Source organism: Vidua macroura, chromosome 14 (assembly GCF_024509145.1).
Source record: "Vidua macroura isolate BioBank_ID:100142 chromosome 14, ASM2450914v1, whole genome shotgun sequence".
In the NCBI taxonomy this organism is placed as follows: domain Eukaryota; kingdom Metazoa; phylum Chordata; class Aves; order Passeriformes; family Viduidae; genus Vidua; species Vidua macroura.
In genome coordinates, this window is record NC_071584.1 from 14,552,481 (window position 1) to 14,573,646 (window position 21,166).

The window sequence follows — 21,166 nt, forward strand, 5'->3', positions numbered from 1 at the left end:
AGAATCAAACTGGAGTAGCATTGTAAAAGAAAAAAGGTAGTGGTTAACAACTTTTTTCAACTTCTCTTTCTCCTATTTTTTTTTTTTTTTTTTTTAAGAAACAGTTTTTTGCATGGTTTCTTGGCATTTCCATGCGTAAGCAGAAAAGTGACCCAAAACATGCAGGGGGAAAGAAGGTTTGATTTCCAAACTTTATTATTCATATCAGAGCATACTCTATAGACTTCTTACAAACAAAGATTTGTCTGTATGAATCCAACGCAGTAATAGCTGCCCTTTTAGAATTAACATCTCGACAATGAAATGTCAAATAAAGGGAAATACTTGTTGTATGAAACAAGATTAATGTTCACCTCAAATATGAAACTGGCATTTAAGCAGGAGTTTCTGATAGAAAAGAAGTTCCTGTGGTAGCTGTAGGGGGAAGGATGTAGAGAAATGCCTTTGCTATTTCACTTAGTTTGGTCTCTAAAATAGAGAAAACGATTAATTTTGTATTAGTACGAGTTCAGCTTCCATTAATGCCACTTCCATGCATCCCTAAGAAATGAAGGATCTGATTACAGAACTTGTTTTTATTGTCTAATAATTGCGGTACAAAATGACTGTTGCAAGAAATTATTTCCCCAGGTAAGAAAATGAGCACTCAACGATATATTGGTAATGATGAAGTAAGAAATTTGAGAATTACTTCTTCACCTAAAATTCATGGTTTATTTCATAGTTCCACTGAGGGAATTTTTCATTTTCTTCAATGATCAGTCACGACTCTCACCCCTCTGGTAGGTATATACAGAAGTGTTATGTGCCAGCCTCAGCAGGTACAACCACAAACCAAATGAGCGTTTTTACAGAAGACAGTTTGCTTTTATAGTGATCACGCACTGATGTGAACATAGACTAAAAATAACAAATGTTGTTTTAATAAGGATTTTTTACAGTAGGCATAGATATAAAAGTTTTTTCAAATTATTTTCACAGGTATCACTGAACATTTCATAGCTGTCTGTTACAGAAGCACCGCAAAGTGCTTTGAGTCTTTCATTTATTATACACAGTTAAAATATATTACACTTCTGAAGGTATCTTAAATCACTGAACAGTTTTGCTAGCATCTTAATGAGCCAAATGGGAGTAAAAGGCAGTCCACATTCATGATGTGAATATACAGTAAGGTGTTTGACATCCTATGAACTCATTGCTCATGTTCTCAAAATAACCATGGTGATGAGACCTGAAAGACAAAAATTAAGAACTAAACACTTCTACTTCACTCAAAATAAAACATTTAAAATAAAGAGTTTACTCTGTCACAGGCCAGAAAATATGGTAGAAGTACATAAATACATGCAGAATGCATTTATATACACACTTAAATATTACAAGTATCACTCCAAATTTTGACATAGTCAAAAATCAACGCTGATGCGTGGTGCATCTAATAATTGAATGTCAACGAGACAGAAATACTCCAAACAATTACTGATCTCTCTACTGGAAAATCTTAACGTTGAACTTTTGACTTGGGTAAGTGTAACACTAGCACCCAAACCTCATTCCTCATGGGGGCCAGTTTTGGGCAGTGTCATTCAAATGCTGAATCATCAGTAAGGCAGATCAGTTGAAGGCTCCAAGGCTTTTTTCTGCTCTGTGAATAATAACTGATCAAAGACCAGTTTTAGACAAAGATGTTAAGCTTCCTTGTCAGTTTGCAGAGGGAGCTTTCAACAGATTCTTTGTTGTGACCTTTAAAGAGGGAGGGAAAAAAGGACTGTTCTGATAGAGGTTAAAAACAATTAAAACCAGATGAAAACAGGAAATAGGGGCTAATAAACCTACTCATGAAACACTGAAAAGTTTATTTTAATTATATGCTGATACAGGAAAAAGTGCAAATCTGCAGTTCTTAGCCATGGGTTATATAGCACAAGGTGAGGTAGATGGAAGAACATAGGGGCTCCCTGAATTCCAGCCTTATGTAACATCAAAATAACAATTAATCAGTTCTTGAACAGTCTCACTTTCCTGCAGGCTCAGATGATGGCACTGTAACAGCCTTTTACTGCAGAAAGCTCAGCTAAAGCCTACAGATCTCACCATGGATAAAGATGTTTCTGAGATTATCTCCTGCCACTCCATACTGATGGAACTTGGCTACTTTATGAAGATGGTGAAGGCAGAAGCACAACAGAACAGAGCTGCAACACTGCCTTCCATTAGATCAGCAATTTATCCCTAAAAGGGGAGCTACAGCTCAGCTGTTTATTAAGGTCTGTATTGGTTCAGACAATCAGTGCTCCCACAGCTGCTGGATCCTTAGCTTGGATCAATTCCATCATGGCAGAAGAACAGCAGAGGCTTCTGGAGAACAGCCTGCACCACTTGTGCAGGGACTTGCAGACAATAAAGGGCTTAACTCATTTCTGTAAATCAAATACTTCTCAAATATCATATAGTCCTGTTGGTGTAGATAACAACCCTTTCCAATTAAATACTCCACAATCCAGTTGTACTTCCTTGTGGAAAAAAGTGGTTTCAACTTCTCAAGAGCAATTGACTTTTTACATGAGCAAGAGTTGTACACAAAATAATCTGTCCATGAACACTAAAAGCACTGCCAGCAAAGAAGGCAAAACTTCATAGGGAATCTAGAAACAGGTTCAGTTCTTGCAAATGTAGAGAGTCAAAAGGCTTAAAACTGTAGCTGACACCAGCAGAACCTGGAGTAATTTTCAAAAGCAGAGATTAAAACAAAGTGAGGATTACTGCAAGGTTCTGATCTGAGAATCCATCAGCATCAGCTTGGGCAAAGAGCCATGAGTGAGATTTCAAACCACTTCAGCAGGTGGACTTTTGTGAGTCAGCAGAGTGTGCATGAACCATCAAGAACTTGCACCTTTCCCCATGGCTACCTCACCTCTAGCTATCAGTCTGGAGCTGCCTAGCTCTTTTCCTTTAAATCCTCATTTCTGCCAGTTAGTGGGAGAGGAGAATTGAGTTTAGTGTGACTGTTCTTCAAATCTGAAATAGTTATAGAGAAATAGTCATAACAAATGAAATGTGCAACTCATCTATGCTAGCTAATGCAGGAGCAAGTTACAAATCAGGAAGAACTGTGGATGGTAGTGGTCTCAGAGAGGGGTACAACAACTTACTGCTACACATATCAACTGCTTATTAAACAGCTACTGAGAATCAGCCCTTAAAAAACAGCTCACAGGGGGCTGGAGAGAGAAATACAGTAACACATTCTACATTCTGCAATAGAGTAACTATTGCAATGCAAGGGGAAGAAACAGCACATTCGGTTCAGGTGTGTTGGCAGATGACTGTTGCTGGCCCATCATCAAATAAAGCTGAAATTAGCATGTAGGGGCCTGTGTGCAATAGGTATCAACTCAAATCTGGTCTAAAACACTTACAATAACTAATTTACCCTGCTATTACCATAGCTACAAATTAAGATGTAAGCTGAGTTGCAAAACAAAACCTAATGTGGTGCTTTGTTTCCATCCAGTTTCCTGAGGCCACTGGCAAACACAGGTGAAGTTTTCCAAACTCACAGATTTTGCAGGAAAACGTTTATAAAATCCAAAGTACTTACCTAAAACATAAGCAGCTACTAACTTTTGATTCACACTTAAGTGGAGGTAGAGAGGCACCAGGGATTCCATTTCCCCCAATGTAGGTAGCATTAGTGCTGCGACACACACCACTCCAAGGAAGACTGTGAGTAAACTAGGTCCCGACGAGGCAGTTCTGTTTTCTGAAAAAGCAAGGCAGCACCAACTGTAAGAAAGATCTAAATAATATAAACATTGAATATTCTGCAAAAATGTCTGCAGTACATGGGAGCTGAAATATCCTCAATTTTCCTTTTTGCTCTGGAGTTTGCAGGGGGTGGAACACAACTCTTAAACCCACTCTTCTAAACCTTCTGCATTCTGCAGTGGAGGAGGCTGCTCCCTGTTCTGATGCTGGAACTTGTTTTCACATGACTTCCCAAACCACTCCCTTCTGGAGGAACAGAGCCTGCCAGGCCCAGTTGCTATATATACACACTCAGGACAGCTGTATGTCTCAGCAATGCTTGAGGTTTTCCTGTGCATCCTGTCTCTATTCCTTGATATGTTCCTTCAGTGATCAGTAATCAATCAGTTAGAGCACCCAAAAGACCTGCACAGGCAGGTAACTGCTCACACCTCCTGAACAAAACCTGCCTGCAGCAGGAGCACAGCTTCTTGGGCTAGATGAGCTCCCCTTCATTCTTTACAGCATTCAAGGCCTACACCTGAGCCAGTCAGTTTAGATGCCACAAATCAGTAAAATTTGGATCTTACTTTAAAAACTGTGAGAGTGAACCACTCTGACAGTTCAGTATTATCAGAATAAGGAAATGCAAACCACAGACAGTAAAGAGTCCTTCATAGTCTTTGCTGTCCTGCACTTTAACAGCTGGAACCTACTCAAAGGCCCACTGTGTCATGTTTGAAAAGAGCTGTTAACATGTCAGCTGAATACCCCTAACCAAATCCTTAAGACCCATTGGAAAAGAGCCAATGTTTTTATCAACTTCTCCTATCCTCACTGACTAGCAGTATGTGCTCTATTTTAATTCCATAAATCCCTTATTTCCAGGTTGCATGCAAAACTGCAGTTTCTTTGTTTACTGCTTTTTCTTTTACTGCAATATACTGTAGTCAATGAGGTTTTTAAGCAGAGGAACAGCACTTGGAATAAGACCAGTATCAGATTGTTCAGGATGGCTCAGGCCCTCTGTCCTGGATCAGCTATCACAGAAACATTTTGTTCTGTGAGCCCAGAGACCTTTGTAGGTTTGCTTTAACTGTGTATCCTACTAATATCTATTATGAGGGGTTTTTAAATAAAAAGTGTATCACCAGCCAACAAACTCAGTATAAATAGTGAAACATTCATTTTAACAACATGAATACTCTCAAGGAGGTTCATCTATTTTCTGGAATTGGTTTTTGTTGTCCTGAAAAATATAATAGTGACAAGAACATTTCAGTATAAATCAATAAAAGTAAGAAGAATGTAGACCATCAAGAATCAGTTTAGATTCATTTCAGGTACAACTTGACACTTTATAGCCTATCCCTTAATTTAACTGTCTGGCCCAGGTTTTCAAGACTGTTGATTCACTTCCTCACTGTGTGTATGAAACACGCAGAGTTTTCAGCCACCAACTGTGCTCTTCTGTTCTTGTGGGACAGACAAAGGACAGGGCACAGAACAAGGAGCACTTTAGAAGATGTTCTGGCAATATTTCCTGCTCATCAGGAAATGGGGGATTAAGGGTTTGGAACAAACTCAGAAGGGGCATATGTTTTGAAAGAGTCCAAGGGAAAAAAAATAACTAGCATCCTTTCACAGATAAATTCCCATTGTCTGTATGAGAACTCCTGCTCCAGAGGAACAGTGGATGCACTCTCCAAGGTGTGACATGCAAACACAGGGCAGCAAAGGGTCTTGATTGATCGAGGCAGTATAAACAAAATAGCCACAGTTTGGGTTCTTGTATACTGTCATCCTCAAGTGATAAAGATAGCAGTCTTACAGGTAAGTAAAATGCATTATTTTAATATGTATTCCTGTTTATATTTAAAAAATGTTTTTCAGTCTAGTCACATGAGCTATGCAAAACTGATTCAGAACATAGGAGGGGAAAAAGATTTCAGCTACCTGGTTGACACAAAGTCTGCTCAAAAAAGACACTTTCAGCCAGGTGTTCTTTTATTCGTTTTTCCTCCTCTTCCTTTTGTTGTTGTTGTTCCTTTGCAGATGGAAGCAGAGTAGCAATAATCTCCTTTTTCCCTAACGCTTTCCTCTGGCTCTGCTCAGACACTTGGAGACGGAATTTATCTATGACACCATAGTAAGAAGCCCGAACGTCTCTGTGACGAATCACACTGCAGAAAAACAGCATTTTCAAACAGATGAACTACTAAGAAGCACGTCTGTTGTGGAATTATATCCTACATCACAAAGTCTGCTCTCTGCTCCCCCTCCTCCATTTAAACTGGAATAATCCAGACCTCCATTTCCTCCTCCACCACTCAATGTTCTTGCAGACTTGATCTTACCTCCTCTCTCCCCTCCTTATGTTTGCTTTAATTCCCAAATATTAATGCTCCTGGCCACACAGAACAGTTAAGTTTTTATCCCAAGCCCATCTTTGCCTCAGTCTGAGGCCCAGCTGCCAATTGATGAAACATCAGTTATCTGAAAGATCCTTCCTCCTCATGTTGTGTGATGCTGGCCAGTGATTTTAAAAAGTATTGATGGGACTGGAGCAGCCAGGGAAGGAAAGGAGTTGGACAGGTGCCTGGCAATCAACACTCCAGCTTCTTGAGGAAACCAGGCTCAAAGTTTTACAATTCTACTTTCTCAGAAGCAAAACTCATTCCCTGTATAGACAAGAGTCAGTTAGGGATTTTCAAAATCAGAAACCCACCACTGAGAGCATGTTTGGAACCTATAAAAAGCACAACTTTAAAATAGCACTGATCAACAGCAAAACAGACCTCTGAGCAGTGCTGTGCTCAACTGCCTCCTCTCTGCATTTGTGATTCATCATGAGAATACATATCTACCATTGAAAAGCTACAACATTTAGGTTTTGAAATTGTATCAGCTCTTAGGTAAATAAGGATTTAAACTATTTTTCCAGATTTTTTTTGGTGATAGATTATTCTAAGTTTCCAAGATAACAGCAGCTGATCTGAAGAACATATGTACAAAGAAGAAGGATGCCATCTCATGAGGGGAAAAAAAAATTACTGTACCCTTAGCAACTCAGAATAGTAGTCTTAAAATTGCTTCAAGAAACCAATGTTTGTGATACTATACACATTAAAATGCTGCAAGAAATGGATCTTTGTTTTTCAGTCCTTATTTAAAGGAACTATATCACATCAAGATATCTACAAGCATTAGCACGTAGCCAGTGCTTGCAACTGGTATCTGGTTTGAATAGACTATTCAACACAGAAACAGAGACCAAGTCATCCCCTCAGCAAGAGGCTGCAGTGATGTTTTACGTCACTTCAGAGGCAAAGGAGAGTGCCTATGACAGGCTTTCAGCAAGTGGAGTGTTGGCTGGGCAACTGCCTTCACTAAAACAAAAGGCTTTTTCCCCCCACAACCCTAATTCATACAGCTCTTAGCATATCAACACAGCAGATCAAGTCTGATTTCTTCCTTTAACTCTTCTTTTTAAATTGGTGTTCCTACTCCTAGTACCATGGTACCAACTACCAACCTAAACAGAATCTTTACATAACACTGTGCTAGGAGAACATGTATCTGCTGCCAAGCAAGGAGATATTTTCTGCAGACCCTTATAAACAGATACATTCTCCTGTTTCTTTTTAGAGATCATTGCATAATTAGAAGCTCTGTAGAATATCTGTTTATCTGGCAAATGGCCACACTTGCATAGTACTGCTCACATCCTAGCAGTAAACAGTGTCCTTAGACAGCAACCACTGGAATGGGATGGGGGGGTTTTGCTGCACAAAAAAATCCCCTTGGAACATATGTCTGTCTTATTTTCCTTTATTTAATAAAACACATTTGTTTAACCAAATGTAATCAAACTTGTGTAAATGTCTTCTGAAGAATGAAAGAGCTCACTGGTACACTGGTATATTCTGACCTGTTTAGTTCCATTTTTAGCATTGTTGCCCCTGCTTACTGAAACCTTCCATGTTCTAAGCTTCTTTTCTATTTGGTGAGTCCTTGGAATTTTTCAAATTGCACCTAGGGAAAACAGTCTATAGGAATAAAAAGCCATTCCCCAAGAACAGTTATTATTTATCTGACAAAGGGGTTTTGTATATGGGCATTTGTTAGCCAGAGATTCCAGGTGATGTTTTATAGTTTGGAAAAAGTCTATTCAAAAAGTTCAGTCTGCTCTTTTAGGTACTTCAGATTTTCTTCAGTTGTATCTGTACATCAGCACAGAAATAATGTGGCAAATAGAAGATAAAAAGAGTTGGTCTATTTTAGCTTATACACCTACTCTGTTTCAGCTTTCAGCAGCCTACAGACCCTGTACATTACTGTGGTCACTTAAGCAGCCTCCTTCTGTTCTGAGTTACTGGGCTGACACCTGACAGGAGAGAGGAAGGGCAGACACAGAGATCTGAGAATGAGATGGGTGGTCAGGGTGAAAGGTAGGCAAAACTACCTTTATTAACATGGCCCAGGAAAATGTGCTCAGTAGAACTGCATACATTTCCATTTTGCCAATCTGCAAACAGATCTCAGCCCTGGGGGTTTGGTTTTCTTGTTATTTCTAAAAAAAAGGTGCTCAGAGAAGGCTCATATTACTCTCGCTCCTGGTTTACAAGCTACATTACAAGATGTATTTACTGGCATTTTATTTATGCCCAAAGGCAAAATTAAAGAAGAACATATCTCCAATATTATAATACCTCTGCTCTAGAGGGAAAGAACAGCAAAAATCAGAACGACAAGTATACAGGAGATTAGGAAAACATATCTTTATCCAACTTACGTATTATAACATGCATGCTGTCATTTACAACCTCTTAAGTAATAAAAGAAATTAAGGTAATAAAATGTTATATATTAGGAAAAACCCCAACCAACTCCTACTTACATATCAACACAGCACTGAGGCTTCACTGCACCAGTAGCATCCACCACCGCATATTTATTTGGAGTTGTACAAAGAACTGCAAGGAAAAGGACAGGAGTGGTAACAAATCATGCACTAATACATCACCAGCTTCATCAACAGACACACGTAGAGAGACGAGTTTGGTTTTGTCATAGATACGATTTGTTACATGAATTATAATTGGACTGTTCAAGATCATCAACTAGCCCTTAAATAGAACTTAACCTAAGAAACCCACCTTTGAATTTTAAGGCAAACTCATAGGGGTTATATAGAGTCAACACCTGCTTGTGTGTTGACTGGTCATCTGCATAAAATATAAGTTCTGTAGGAAAAACAAAAACAGGAAGATTTCCTTCCACTAACTCTGGCTGTCTTTTTTGTTGCTGCATTGGCACTGAATCCTCCTTGCTGCTTCTTGTGTTCTTATGCTTTTGTATCCTCAGAGACTTCAGCTTTTGAATCGTTTAAGAATTCCAAAGCATTTTGGCAATTCTAAAGGAAAAAAATGGGAAAAAAAAAGAGAAAAGGCAAGAAGATTATTTCCATAAGTCTATACTAAACTGAGTCAGTTAACAAATAGGCAAAAATATAAAACACGATGCTTGATTATGAATCTACCTCTACTTATGTTCCTTCAAAAATACTGAAATAGAAAAAATACTTGCACTGCGCTTCCATCTATTTAATAAACTGCTACAAAATAAAGGGATAAGCACCTCTCCAGTGTATCATGGCAGCATTTGGGGGCCCAGTCCATGACTAGGGCTGCTTATGCTGGGTCTTTGCAGCACAAGCCAAACAATGACAGCAGAAAGAAATCCCATCCTTGCCTCAGGACAGCAACACATCAGAAACACGAGGGCAGAAATGAGGAAATGCAAGGACACTGAGGCAGCAGGAGTCACTGTTTGGGCAGGAACCTTTCCGTGGGGATGACCTCCCTGGATGAGGTATGACAAGTTAGGAATCTTCTCACCTAGGCACCCAGGTATGTCAAATCCCAGGGATTCAGAACAAAGGAATGGGGAACACCTTCATGTCTCGTTTAAACCAAACTCCCTGTTCCAACTGTGTATGTTACAGGTAATGAATGGGAAAATGCCTGGGATGAGTAACAGCAAACAGATAAGAGATGACAGATTTTCTAACACCACTACCTCTAACCAAAGTACAATCATCACAATTCTCCCTCTGCCACCCCCCACAGTTCTGTTTTATTTTGAGTGACATTCCAGAACTAAAAGCAGAACCAATGACCCAAGCAAGAAACAATCCCAAATGTAATTCATAAAATAAAATTAAGGCCAGACTCTTCAGCACACATACCACTGACTTAACACATGACAGAGAGAACAAAGTCTTTCTGCTCCCCCAAAGAAGGTCGTATTTTACTGCAGCTTCTATGGATTACTTATCAAACTGAAGGTGTCCTTTGAGGTCTAACTTTATAGCAAAAAATATTGAAACAACAAAAAGTTCCTACTGACTCACTAGATGTAATTTCCACTTCCCATAAAGCTTTTTAAAATAAGGTACATTTTACCTGTTCTCAAGCTCAATACACTGGATAGTTACACCTTAAAGAATTTAGCTTCTGAAATTTCTAGCAGGAAATAGCCTAAACGTTATGAACAATCAAAAACCAATGCTTGTTTCTGCATTCTAAACACATGATGATCACATCTCCAAGCACCAGATACATATTCCATACTTGAAACATGACACACGTTCATGTGTTTACAAAAGTATATCTGTCATGCCATCAGATTTACAGGTTCTGATTCTTATTCACAAACTAAGCCTTTAATTTTATTTATTTAGTTATTAAAATAGCAAATTATCCCTTTAGAATTCAAATTCATGGATCTCACTGGAATGTCTTTCCCCATGATCCAGTTCCTTTTCAGAGCACAGGTTTGTTTCCACTTCACTGAAATGCTACTAATAATATTCTGAAAACAAATCCCCAATGACAGTGTTCCAAGCTGATGTTCTGTTACCTTATTAAGAAGAGTCTAGAAAAAGAAATGGCTCTCTAAGTGGCAATTTGGGCTCTGATTGCTTCTTGGAATTATGGTGAATCCCTTTTGTTTCAGAAGAATCAACAAACTCTGGAATGACTTTGTACAGCAAGTGTAAGTATTATTTCTTCAAAAACTTAATGCACTATGGCAAAGTGAGTTTCATTGTTCCAGTCAAACATATTAAGACTATAAGAAAAGCTACTGTGGAAAAACTGCCAGCACACAGGAATACAAAATACCTTTTGATGCTTGTCATAGGCAGAAGATTAAGAATTATTTATTTAAATTTCTTTTACCAAAGTTAGCTCAATGCAGTAGAATATGGTGGACTCTTTGGCTCTCATATCTATCTACACTCTGCACATCACGTGTAACAGAAATACAGGCAAATTTTGACATTTTGACATTAACAAAGGGGTTTTTTTTCAAATAAATGTCTTAAGCTACCATTAAACCAACAGCAAGCTACTGCTACACAACTTAATGTGTAATAAAATAATAAATAATGTGTAATTACACAACTATGTGTAATAAAATTTTCAAGTATTATTTATAATAATCAGTATTATTTTGATGCTTTAGTTTTTTATTTAAACACTGCTCATGTTTCATTCCAATTCCTGGCTCCATCCCACATCTTCAGCTTCTTCAGCTCAGTCTGTGGCAAGTGTTCAGTGTCCAAAACCCCACGATTCTCAGTACCAGTGGAGGTATGGATCACTACACCTACCAACAGGCTCATTTTTGCTACACATCTGTGGAAAACGGTGTGCAAAGCTCTCAAGATTCCACAACCTGCATGCGGAAAGCCACCAATCTTAAAAAAGAATATCCCATTATTGCTTCCTTTTCCTATTTAACTTGGCTGGATGAGGAGCTACTGCCCCAACTTGCAAAAGCAACGTCTGGCAGGCCTATAGTAGACACATTTGCTGACACAGCAGTGTCATTCAGGGTATAAATTTCTGTATTCCTAAACAAGCAACCAGCATCCTTTCCAAGACAACAATTTTAGCTTAGAAGTCACCTTGCTGGGACATCTCACCAAGCGACAGCAGTGAAAGCACTGTTCCCAAAGACTGATGGATAAACCACACATATGACAGGGAGATGCAATGGTTTGGTATTGACACTCTTGAGAACAGCACATCTTTCCCATCAACGAGAAACTGACAACACTTTTACAGAGGAAGTTTGTATCACCACAACTTCTTTGCCCAGATTAACCCCACAGCAGCTCAGAATAAGGTCACGTACCCCAGACAATTCATGAACAGAAACTCAGCTGCTGCTCTTCTGCATCTCCACTGCACCACAACCACTAAATTTTGTGGTCAACAGTCACCACAATTACTTGCAGAACATAAAGCTAAGCACGAGCAAATCTGTCCTAACCCAGGATCTGTGGTCTCAGGCCTGTGATCTGCACTGCACAGATGGGCTTCTCCCAGGATGGAATTCCCACAGGAGCAGGGATCTGTCACAGGTAACACTCACCAGGGCCAGCGTGCAACACCTGAACAATGCCAGCTCACTTCCCAGCACCCTTTGAAGTCCTGACAAACAATTGTCACTGGTATTTTTTCAGCACAATAGGGATCTTTCCTCCGTGAAGTTACTAAATATATACTGCTGGTGTCACAATAGCACAGATCTGCCAGCATTTCCTTTGAAATCCCTTTCTTCATAAATTTAACTTGACAAAGAAAAACGCAAAGCAAAACGTAACTTCTCTCCAGGGTCAGAAATAACATCCATTGTGATTCGTTTTTACTTAACAAGTATCTGTTGAATAAATAAATCAACTGAGGAACTTTTTTTGTTCCCATTTTAACTTCCAACAGCCTCATCACCATGGCTTCCCAGTGCATTTGTTGGTTGTTTTTCTTCATAATAACTGCAAATAACTCTACAGAATGTCATCGGGTAAACACTTCATTCACAAGAAAACCTCTTTACAGTCATGCTTTCACACTGCTGCTTTAAAAGTTGCCTAATTACAGTGTAATCTACTTTTGTTACATCTCATGATCTACCTTCTAAATCTACACAAGTCTTTCTACACTTTATACTCAGTAAAACTGATGGTTTTTGAGCACATATTTACTAAATAAACCACAAAGTCTTCTTCAAAATTCCCTCCAATGCCAAGCTGAGAAATCACTTTAAGCTACATACAAATGCAGCATGGGATCTGAAGCACACCATAAACATTTTGTTTCTCCAAAATGTTTTGAAGGCCTCGGTGTGCACTTACGCAAACCAATGTTTAAACTACCTGCAATTACTTGGGAGCGTCACCCAATGATGAGAGCAGAGAGCCAGCAGCCAGGATGGCTGGATTCCATTATTGCTAACTCTGTCACTGACACTCCGTGACCTTGAGCAAGTTGGTTAACCTCACCTCAATTTGCTGATCTATGAAGGCACACACATTCTACAAAGTATTTCAGTAGGCGGAAGGTCCCCTCTGAACCCGCAGAACTGCTCTGATACTTTGCAAAACTGCTACTCTTTACCCCTTCACAGGATGATGAGAAATGTCACCAGTCACTGTCTCCAGGATGCTGCAAAATGAAATAGTCTCGGAGCATTAACTATTAGCATGGATGACCACACGCATAAATCATGCTGACACTGACAGCAAAATTTATTAGGACCACATTATTGTTTTAAATGCTGAAAAGGTGACTAACAAAAGGAAGTATTCAAATACAACTAAGAGGCATGAAAAGCAGTGAAAAACTAAGCAACAGCTGTGCGTTGCTTCTGATCCATTCTGCTACAGGCTCGCAAGGATCGCAGAGAAGACATTCAAGGGCACATGTGCTTTAGTCTCTATTTCCCCACTTTAAGTTTGTGTTTAATGCACTAAACTGGCTGATTTTTAAACGTGTGTTGTGCTCATTAGCGCTGCATGGCCCCAAACCGCCTCGGATTAACAGAGGGGAGCACTCCTCCCCGGCAGAGCGACGGGAGGAAAGGCGTTCCGAGCCGTGCCTACTGCCGGCAGGGCACGGCGGTAATTGCACACTCTTAATTGATCCTCTTTGTTCTCCAACGAGGAGCAGCAGCGATACGGGCTGAGGCAGCTGCGCGATAACGGCGCCTCCCGCAGCCGGCCCGGCCCCGCCGCACTGCCCCCGGCCCGGCCCGCAGCGAGCCCCGGCCCCGCACCGCCGCCCCTCGGAGCGACCGCCGGCCCCGCACCGCCCGGAGCGAGCCCCGGCCCCGCGGGGAAGCGGCGCCAGGCCGGGGCCTCGGAGCGCGGCCGCCGCCCCGCTCCCCGTCCCGGCCGCGCCGCGCTCCCGCAGGGCCTGCGGAGGGCAGGGCGGGAGGCCCGGCCCGCGGGGCCGCGGGGCCCGGGGCGGGCCAGGCCGGGCCGCGGGTGTCGCTCCGCTCGCCCGCCCCGTGCCCGCTGCCGCCCCCCGCCCCGACTCACCCGCCCGGGGCCGCTGGTGCGGGCTGGCGCGGCGCCCCTTTGTCCGCCCGTCACTGCGGGCAGCGCTGGGGCTGCTGGGACCGACCGGCCGCCGCCGCCGCCGCGTCACCGCCCCGCCCGCCGCCCGCCCCCGCCGCCATGTCGGGGCTGCCCCGGCGCGCCCGGCTGCGGCGGGCTCGGTACGGCGGCGTTGGGCGCTGCTGGCACCGCCCGGCACCCCGCGGCACCGCCGGCTCCCCGGGCAGCGGGGCTTGTGCGGCCGGCCCGGCGCCTCTCACCTGCGGGGAGGTGTTTTTAATAATGCTGCAGCTCACCCCACGGTTCCCGAGGTCTGGCGCCGTCCCGGGAGGGTTCCTGCCCCTCTCCCCGCTCACCTCGATGCCCGTCGCGGGCAGGTCCCCGCTGGAAGGGTCGGCGAGCGTCACCCCCGGGCTGGACCAGAACAGAAGTGTTAGAGAGCCGAACATCGGGCGTGACCGCCTGCTCACCCAGCAGCACGGCTTAAATGGGACACGCTATCCCTGTAAACACTTCCATGCTGTTACCTTTGTTCTTTATTCCTCTTATTTACTTAATGTGCTTTCATTCAGTTAGGCTGTTTGTGGATTTCAACTCGTACTATGCATTATCCACTACATCATTTTCCCTTGGTTTTTTTTCCCCAACTTCCCCTTTGTATAATACAAACAAATCCGTGTGTAATCACCACCCAGTATCATCCCAAACTTCAAGATCTTTAGTACAGCAAAATGTTTTTGTTGCAAGTCAGGTGGATAATTAAGGTTTATATTGAGCCACCCAGTACAGGATTGCAAAATCTTTTACCCATTACCAAGCTTTACCCCTCGGTGAAATGAACACACATCCGTGGTGAAATAAACACAGCAGCCATGAGTGTTTCACAACAACATCATGAAACAATCCAGAACAGGAAGTAACATATTTAAAATCATGGAAGACATTAAATAAATTCTAAAAAGTATATTTTCCAACTTAGGCAAGCTGTATTAGCACCCACATTTTTCTGCAGATATAATGGTTCATTAAGTTCAGTCTTACAGACACAAATTACATAATATTGTTAAATTATTATATAGAGAAATTATAATCTTGTCAGAATTTCTGAAAATCTGTGCAGTGAAAACTGGCAAAATATTTTGTTTCTTGATGAGTGTAAATCAGTTCAGATTTTTACATGTTTAAAAAGTAACTGGAATTCTTGTTTTTAAAAAGATTATCAGACTTCAGCCTTTCAGGATTTCAGAAAATTATTATGATTTTCTTGAGTATTAATCCAGTGGAGGGTATTCCTCATTTTGTAAACCTGTCTCAGAAGAAGCAGCAGACATAAACATGCTTCAGAGATATTCAAATTAATAACAAACAGACTGATCAAATGAAAACGTAATTTCAAATGGCTAGACTTAAAAGCACGTTAATTGGACAAATTGGTATTTTCCAGTTCATCCAGTTCATTTACAAAGAAAGTTCAGACTTTCTAAAGGCAGGTGTTATGTCTGCCTCTCTAAGTTTTTGCTGTCACGTTTGATAAGGTTTGCATCCACCTGTTGAAAATCAGGAATGCAGCTGGTCTCCTTCCTCTCCCACCCATCGATCAGTGCAGCTGGAGTCCAGGCTGTTTTGTGATTTTTAAAAGCCCTGTGTTGACTCCAGTTAAATGAGAAAGTTTGTACGAGTGCGAGCAGGACTCGGTGTGTCCTGTCCTTGCTGCTGGTGCCTCGGAGAGCGCAAAGCCGCGTCCCCGGCGATGGGGCAGTAACGTGCCCTTGGGAGGGTCCCTGCCATCCCTGCCATTCCCAAAGGTACAGGTGTGCCATGGCTGTTGAACCAGCACTGAAACATCCCAGAGATGTTTGGTTTGGGGCACGCACCGAGCCTGGCTTGGCCCCGTCCCGCTGCTCTTGCCGTGCCGCGCTGCCCCCGGGGTGCAAAACCACGGAGAGGGTGAGTGCGGGGTGCTCAGTGCCGGCTGCTCGGGGGCATTGGAGACTGCTGCCTGGTGTGGCAGTAACCAGGAGTATCTCAGATCTGTGCCAAGTTCTCTCCTTTATCGTTAGGTCATTGGTTCTTTTGCCTTCTCCTTTTTGGGCTGCTTTATTCTGCCCAAATAATCAATTATTTCTGCGATTAGAGGGACACTGAGGCTACATTCCTTGTTATGATGCTGGTAGAGCAGGGAAACGATGAGAGGAGAAAATGCAGACAAAGAAGACAACAGAAATACAAATGCAAAGGAGCAGAGACATCAGATGCAGCAAAGAATCTGCAACAAGTTTGTCAGGTCACCTTAAGTGTGAACCAAGGTGTAAAAAAAATGCGGTTCCTGCAGCTTATAATTGGTCCTCTGTTTTTTTACCTACCTTAGAAACTGCTGTGAGTTACCTAAAAGCATTGGCTAGTCTTCTGAAATACTGCCTCCTTATAGCATGAAACCTGACAGTGGGGTGTGCAGAGATGAAATGCTCCTGAAGGACTCTTTGGTGGTTTTGGTTGCTGTGGTGATTATCCATCTGTTTAAATACTTCATATGGGAGATTCACAACCCATTTATCATGGAAAAGATTTACCTAAGTTGTGAGAAACACAGCATTATGCCTGATTTCTGTAATTTTGCACACTTGATTAGCAAAATATTCCACTGTATCTGTCATGGCATAAGGACATGGTGTAGCATTTGTAACAGAGGGTACCATGTTTGGGTTCTGTATTCACCACTAGCCCAGTGGGCCTGGAACACTGGCACTGTGCAGTTGCAGAGGCTGACTGCAAACACTTCATGAGGGACCTCCTTTAATGAATCCTCAGTCTGAAGAAGTCACATGGATTAAATTGTATGTTTACAAGATCTGATGTGAAAACAACAAGAGAGCAGATAGGAGGGAGCTAAACACTTTATATACCTGAATCTTACCTATAGCTCATAATGCATTTAATCCTTATTAATTAATATTCTTAATGTGATGTTTTGGGGTTTTTTTTGTCAGTTCCCTTCTCCATGGCACAATGTGGCAGATCCTCTTTGGCTTTGAATTAACTCAGGAAAGGGAATGACATATCTGCCTTTCCATTTGCACTTGTGTTGTCTTTCTGTAGAAAATTATTGGAGTTTTCTTTCTAATTACTACCAATTTATTAAAAAATCTCCATAACAATTTTTTTTTTCACTTTTAAAGACTAGCAGAAGAAACAATGCTGCATTTGTTAAACCTTAAAGCAGCATACATGTTCTGACTTACAATAGAAGCAAGAATTGTTTAACCTAAATTGTCCAAGCTGTTTCTTGTAACTTTAATTCACCAGCAAAAGTGTTTTGGTTTTTTTTGACTTGCTTATGTGGCAGGTTTTCAAATTTCCCCCCTCCAGTGGCAGCGAGCTGTATTCCCATTCCCTGTCGCTGGGGACTTAGACGAACTCGTGAGTTTTTGTGTTTCAGAGGTTAGACTGTTTGTTTTTATGACTAATGATGTGGACCTTGGGAGCCACATATCACAGCACCGTTGAGGAAATATCTAGACTTCTGTTAAAGTGTAATCCTTCCCAGGGCATGCCTATACAGGAGAGTTGAAGACAGCTCAAAGCTCTGTCTGCCTATGCTCCCCACTGGCTGGAGCCAAGCCAGTTCCATCTTAGGAATCTTTTAGCTCAGCTCTCTGCCTGTGCTGCTGGGTCCCTGAGATGTGCCTATGGACACGGAGAGCACAGCATGCCAGAGAGCCACATTTGCTGCAGAACAGATAAAATTATTTGAGGAAAATACATCCTAAAGTGTTGCTGTCTTTAAAACACTCAATGTAAACAAGGGCAGGTTTCATGCATGCTCAGTGAATAAGACTAAGTGTAAGATCTAAGGGATCAAGTACCTTTCAAATCTCATACTGAGTGAATTTTGCCCAAAATGTGTTTGCATTATGCTTCAGACAGGCATCAGGGTTCACTTCCTTATACTTGGTGTCTTACAGTTCTTCATGTGGGAGCTCCTGACGTGCTGTGCTCCTAAGCTGTATGAAAGAAGCCATAATTGAGTCTTAGACACCATGGTATTTATAATCATTTTGAAACCTCAGAGAGAACAAACATTCAGACGTTTATAGACAGTCATCATCTTTATGAAGTGTAGGATCTATTTCTGCATTGTCTGCAGGACCCTGCTGAGAATCTCCATGTCCTGCTCATCAGAAAGCTGCAAACCCAGCATGGGCTCTACTTTTTTCCAAGGATGTGCGCATACATCTCTTATAAATAAGCAGTTATGGTTGTTTCATTAGACCTCTAATAACATCTCTATTTTATTTTCCTTTCAAAGATGTTTATTCAGTGTTGACACATATTTATAATATCATCTCAACAGTAAGAGTCTATCCTGTCAGATTTACAGCTATTATAAAATATGATGCTATCTGCATACAAATGGATGGTGGGAGCCCTACAGACATTTCTCCTATTATTACTGCCTAAGGAAGCAATAAAAATTTAACATTTACCATCGGGAAACACCTGCAGAGATTAAATTAAAACTAGATTATATGCTTATCAGTTATATGTTACAAAAGCAAACTCTTTAGAGATTAACATAAAAATCATTGTTATCAAAATCTTATTAAAAGCTTCAGTTAATACGCTCCATTTTGCTCCTCCACTGCTCAAGCATTCTCTGTGTGTGACTTACTGAGTCTTTGTGCAGCTGTAGGGAGGGGAGGCAGGGTGGCCTCACCACCAGCTTTGCTATTGCCTCAACAAATGCCTGCCCTGATATTTGGATTTGTTGCTAAAAGCTGACTGCAGGTACCATTTGTCCTTCCCTCTCTGATCCTGGCTGCTCTCTGAAGGGCTCTCCACACTGCACGCTCTGTTTCTTGAGCATGGCGCCAAGGCAGGCTCCAGGCTTCCTCGTGGAGTTCTGCTGGGAATTACTCTGGAGAGCACTTGTCCTTCCTGCTGAACTCGTTCTTTAGTGTGGTCAACAGGACCAAGACAAGGGATTTTCTAAAGCTAGAAGTTGAGGACAAGGAGCTGCTGTTGCTGCTAAGCAGATGGTCTTGTGTTTAGTTTGTGCAGCTTTTGACATGTTCCAAACATGCTGCAGAAAAGAGAGACCAGGAGGCAACTACACTGGAGTTGATCTCTGACCTGGAAATTCAAAATGCTTCTGGATTTGGGCTTTGCTGCCACCAGCGACTGAGAAGCTTAGAGTGCAGATAATCTACCTGCTCTGGCTCAAAGAGGACATGCAGATCCTACCTGTACCTGATTTGCACACACACTGGTTAGGGTTTATTTCTCAATCTCGTATTACAGCGACCCCTTTGCCTCCAGGCATTAGAAGCAACCTGCCTTGGGCTTATTCCAAACTGTGTATGGGAGGGTATCACTCATGAACAGCCTGAATTGCTTACCTGAAAGCCCAGGCCAAAACCCCCTTTGTGGAGATTCTGCCAGGTTTGGTGGATCTGGAGGAGGTCACACTAAGAAGAGGTTAAGATCATTGTTTCTGTGATTGTAAAATAACCAGAGTCATGTAGTTTACCAAAGGCCAAACCCAGTAGAGGATTAGGGAATGTTAGACCATGTTTTCCTCAAGACATTTATTCTGAAGACAACTATGATGTAGGGAACCTTCTGGTGTTTTTTTCCAACCCCTCACCATCTCCCCTGATGTGTTGGTAGAGACTGTAACATTTAGTTAAGTGAATGAAGAGTGTTGGGAGAATAAACTTATAAAAACCCCCAACAACAACTTAGGTTTATAGAAATAGACAAAATAGTGCATAGACCTGTGGGGAGGGGAATGCAGAGCCAAAGCAGACTCAAAGAAAGGGAGTAGAAATGGATGGAGTGCTTTGCAGGGAATAAAAAATGTCTGTGCAACCATGGCCCAACATTTTAAGTAATGGGGTAACATTTTAAGTAAGAGGGTTTACTGGCCCAGGTGATTTTCTTCTGAAATAGGTTAAGGAGTGTTCAAACAAGTATATCCAGATCAGAGGGGTGGTAACCTATTGCTGGGCAATGTTCACCAGCCTCTGGGCAGACTGGGGGAGGACTGTGCTGTCAACAGAGCTGGATTTGGGAGGAGACACGTGTCCACAGCCTGACTCTCAGCACTGTCACAGCCTCACCCAGGCCTGCTGTGTGTCTGTCTCCCTCTCAGAAGCTGGGGTGTGCACTTTGCCTTCCCTCTTGCCTGCAGGGACAGACTGCACATTAGCATTTTTATAACAAGCTCTCCTTTGAGGGGAGGTAATGGCCAGACCCCATCACTTCAGCACCAGCCATGGGCGCATCCCAATTCTGTGTGGAAGCCTCAATTCTGTCATTTTCCTTGGGCAAATCACCATATTTAACTTGGAAAGGCCTGTTCATCCTCCCTTGCTCCACTTTCAGGCTCTGAGCAGTGTGAATTATTGACAGGGGGATTTAAGGTTTCATTTTTCAAAAATGACGCACATTTTTGTATGTACACACCTACAGCCAGGATGTAGAAACTCCTTAACTGTAGTCTGAATTTTCCATCGTCATTATGCTAAATAATTCACTTCTGCTGCCACTAGAGGTATAACATTCACTTGAACAAATACCAAAGGAAACATTTAGTTGGAAATCTTGCCCATATTAATATTTCATTTTTCAAATAATGTTTTTGATCTTGGTTCTTTTGGAGGCCTCAGCCTACTTTGCCTATTCCTGTTGGGCAGCCTTTCTTTTATTGAACTACAGCTGGCTACTCCTGAGATGAAATGCCACTTTGTGATTAAAGGGTACAGAATTGAGTGCTCATTTAAACTGCATAAAAAGCTAAATTATAGTATCAGTCATTGTATCAATCATCTGTGACTACCTCATGTGCAGCCTTGTACCAACACATTTGTAAGTCTCATTCCACATCAATTCTGGTGCAAATTTACATTTATTCTGAAATGCAAACATAACAAAATTTATTTTAAATGACTTTGCTTTTTTTCCCCCCCATGTAATAACCAGCTCTCAGATATAATCTCCCTCTTGAAA

The 21,166-nt window shown here is 41.8% G+C and overlaps 1 protein-coding gene across 3 annotated transcripts; it reads right to left on the bottom strand.

The window, feature by feature from the left end:
* Window positions 1-896: 896 nt before the first annotated feature.
* Window positions 897-14,613, bottom strand: MOSPD1 (motile sperm domain containing 1). Of its 3 annotated transcripts, none has more exons than XM_053990308.1 (7): window positions 14,515-14,613; window positions 8,910-9,166; window positions 8,651-8,726; window positions 5,707-5,933; window positions 3,605-3,766; window positions 2,918-3,021; window positions 897-1,234 (listed from the first exon to the last, which is right to left on the bottom strand). In XM_053990308.1, the coding sequence occupies exons 2-6, from the start codon at window positions 9,061-9,063 to the stop codon at window positions 2,942-2,944; spliced, it is 699 nt and encodes a 232-aa protein (XP_053846283.1). In that variant the 5' UTR covers window positions 9,064-9,166; window positions 14,515-14,613; the 3' UTR covers window positions 897-1,234; window positions 2,918-2,941. The 3 variants fall into 3 exon arrangements, with proteins under 3 accessions (XP_053846283.1, XP_053846282.1, XP_053846284.1); XM_053990307.1 differs by lacking the exon at window positions 14,515-14,613 and adding an exon at window positions 14,141-14,228; XM_053990309.1 differs by lacking the exons at window positions 2,918-3,021; window positions 14,515-14,613 and adding an exon at window positions 14,141-14,228.
* Between the last annotated feature and the right edge of the window lie 6,553 nt (window positions 14,614-21,166).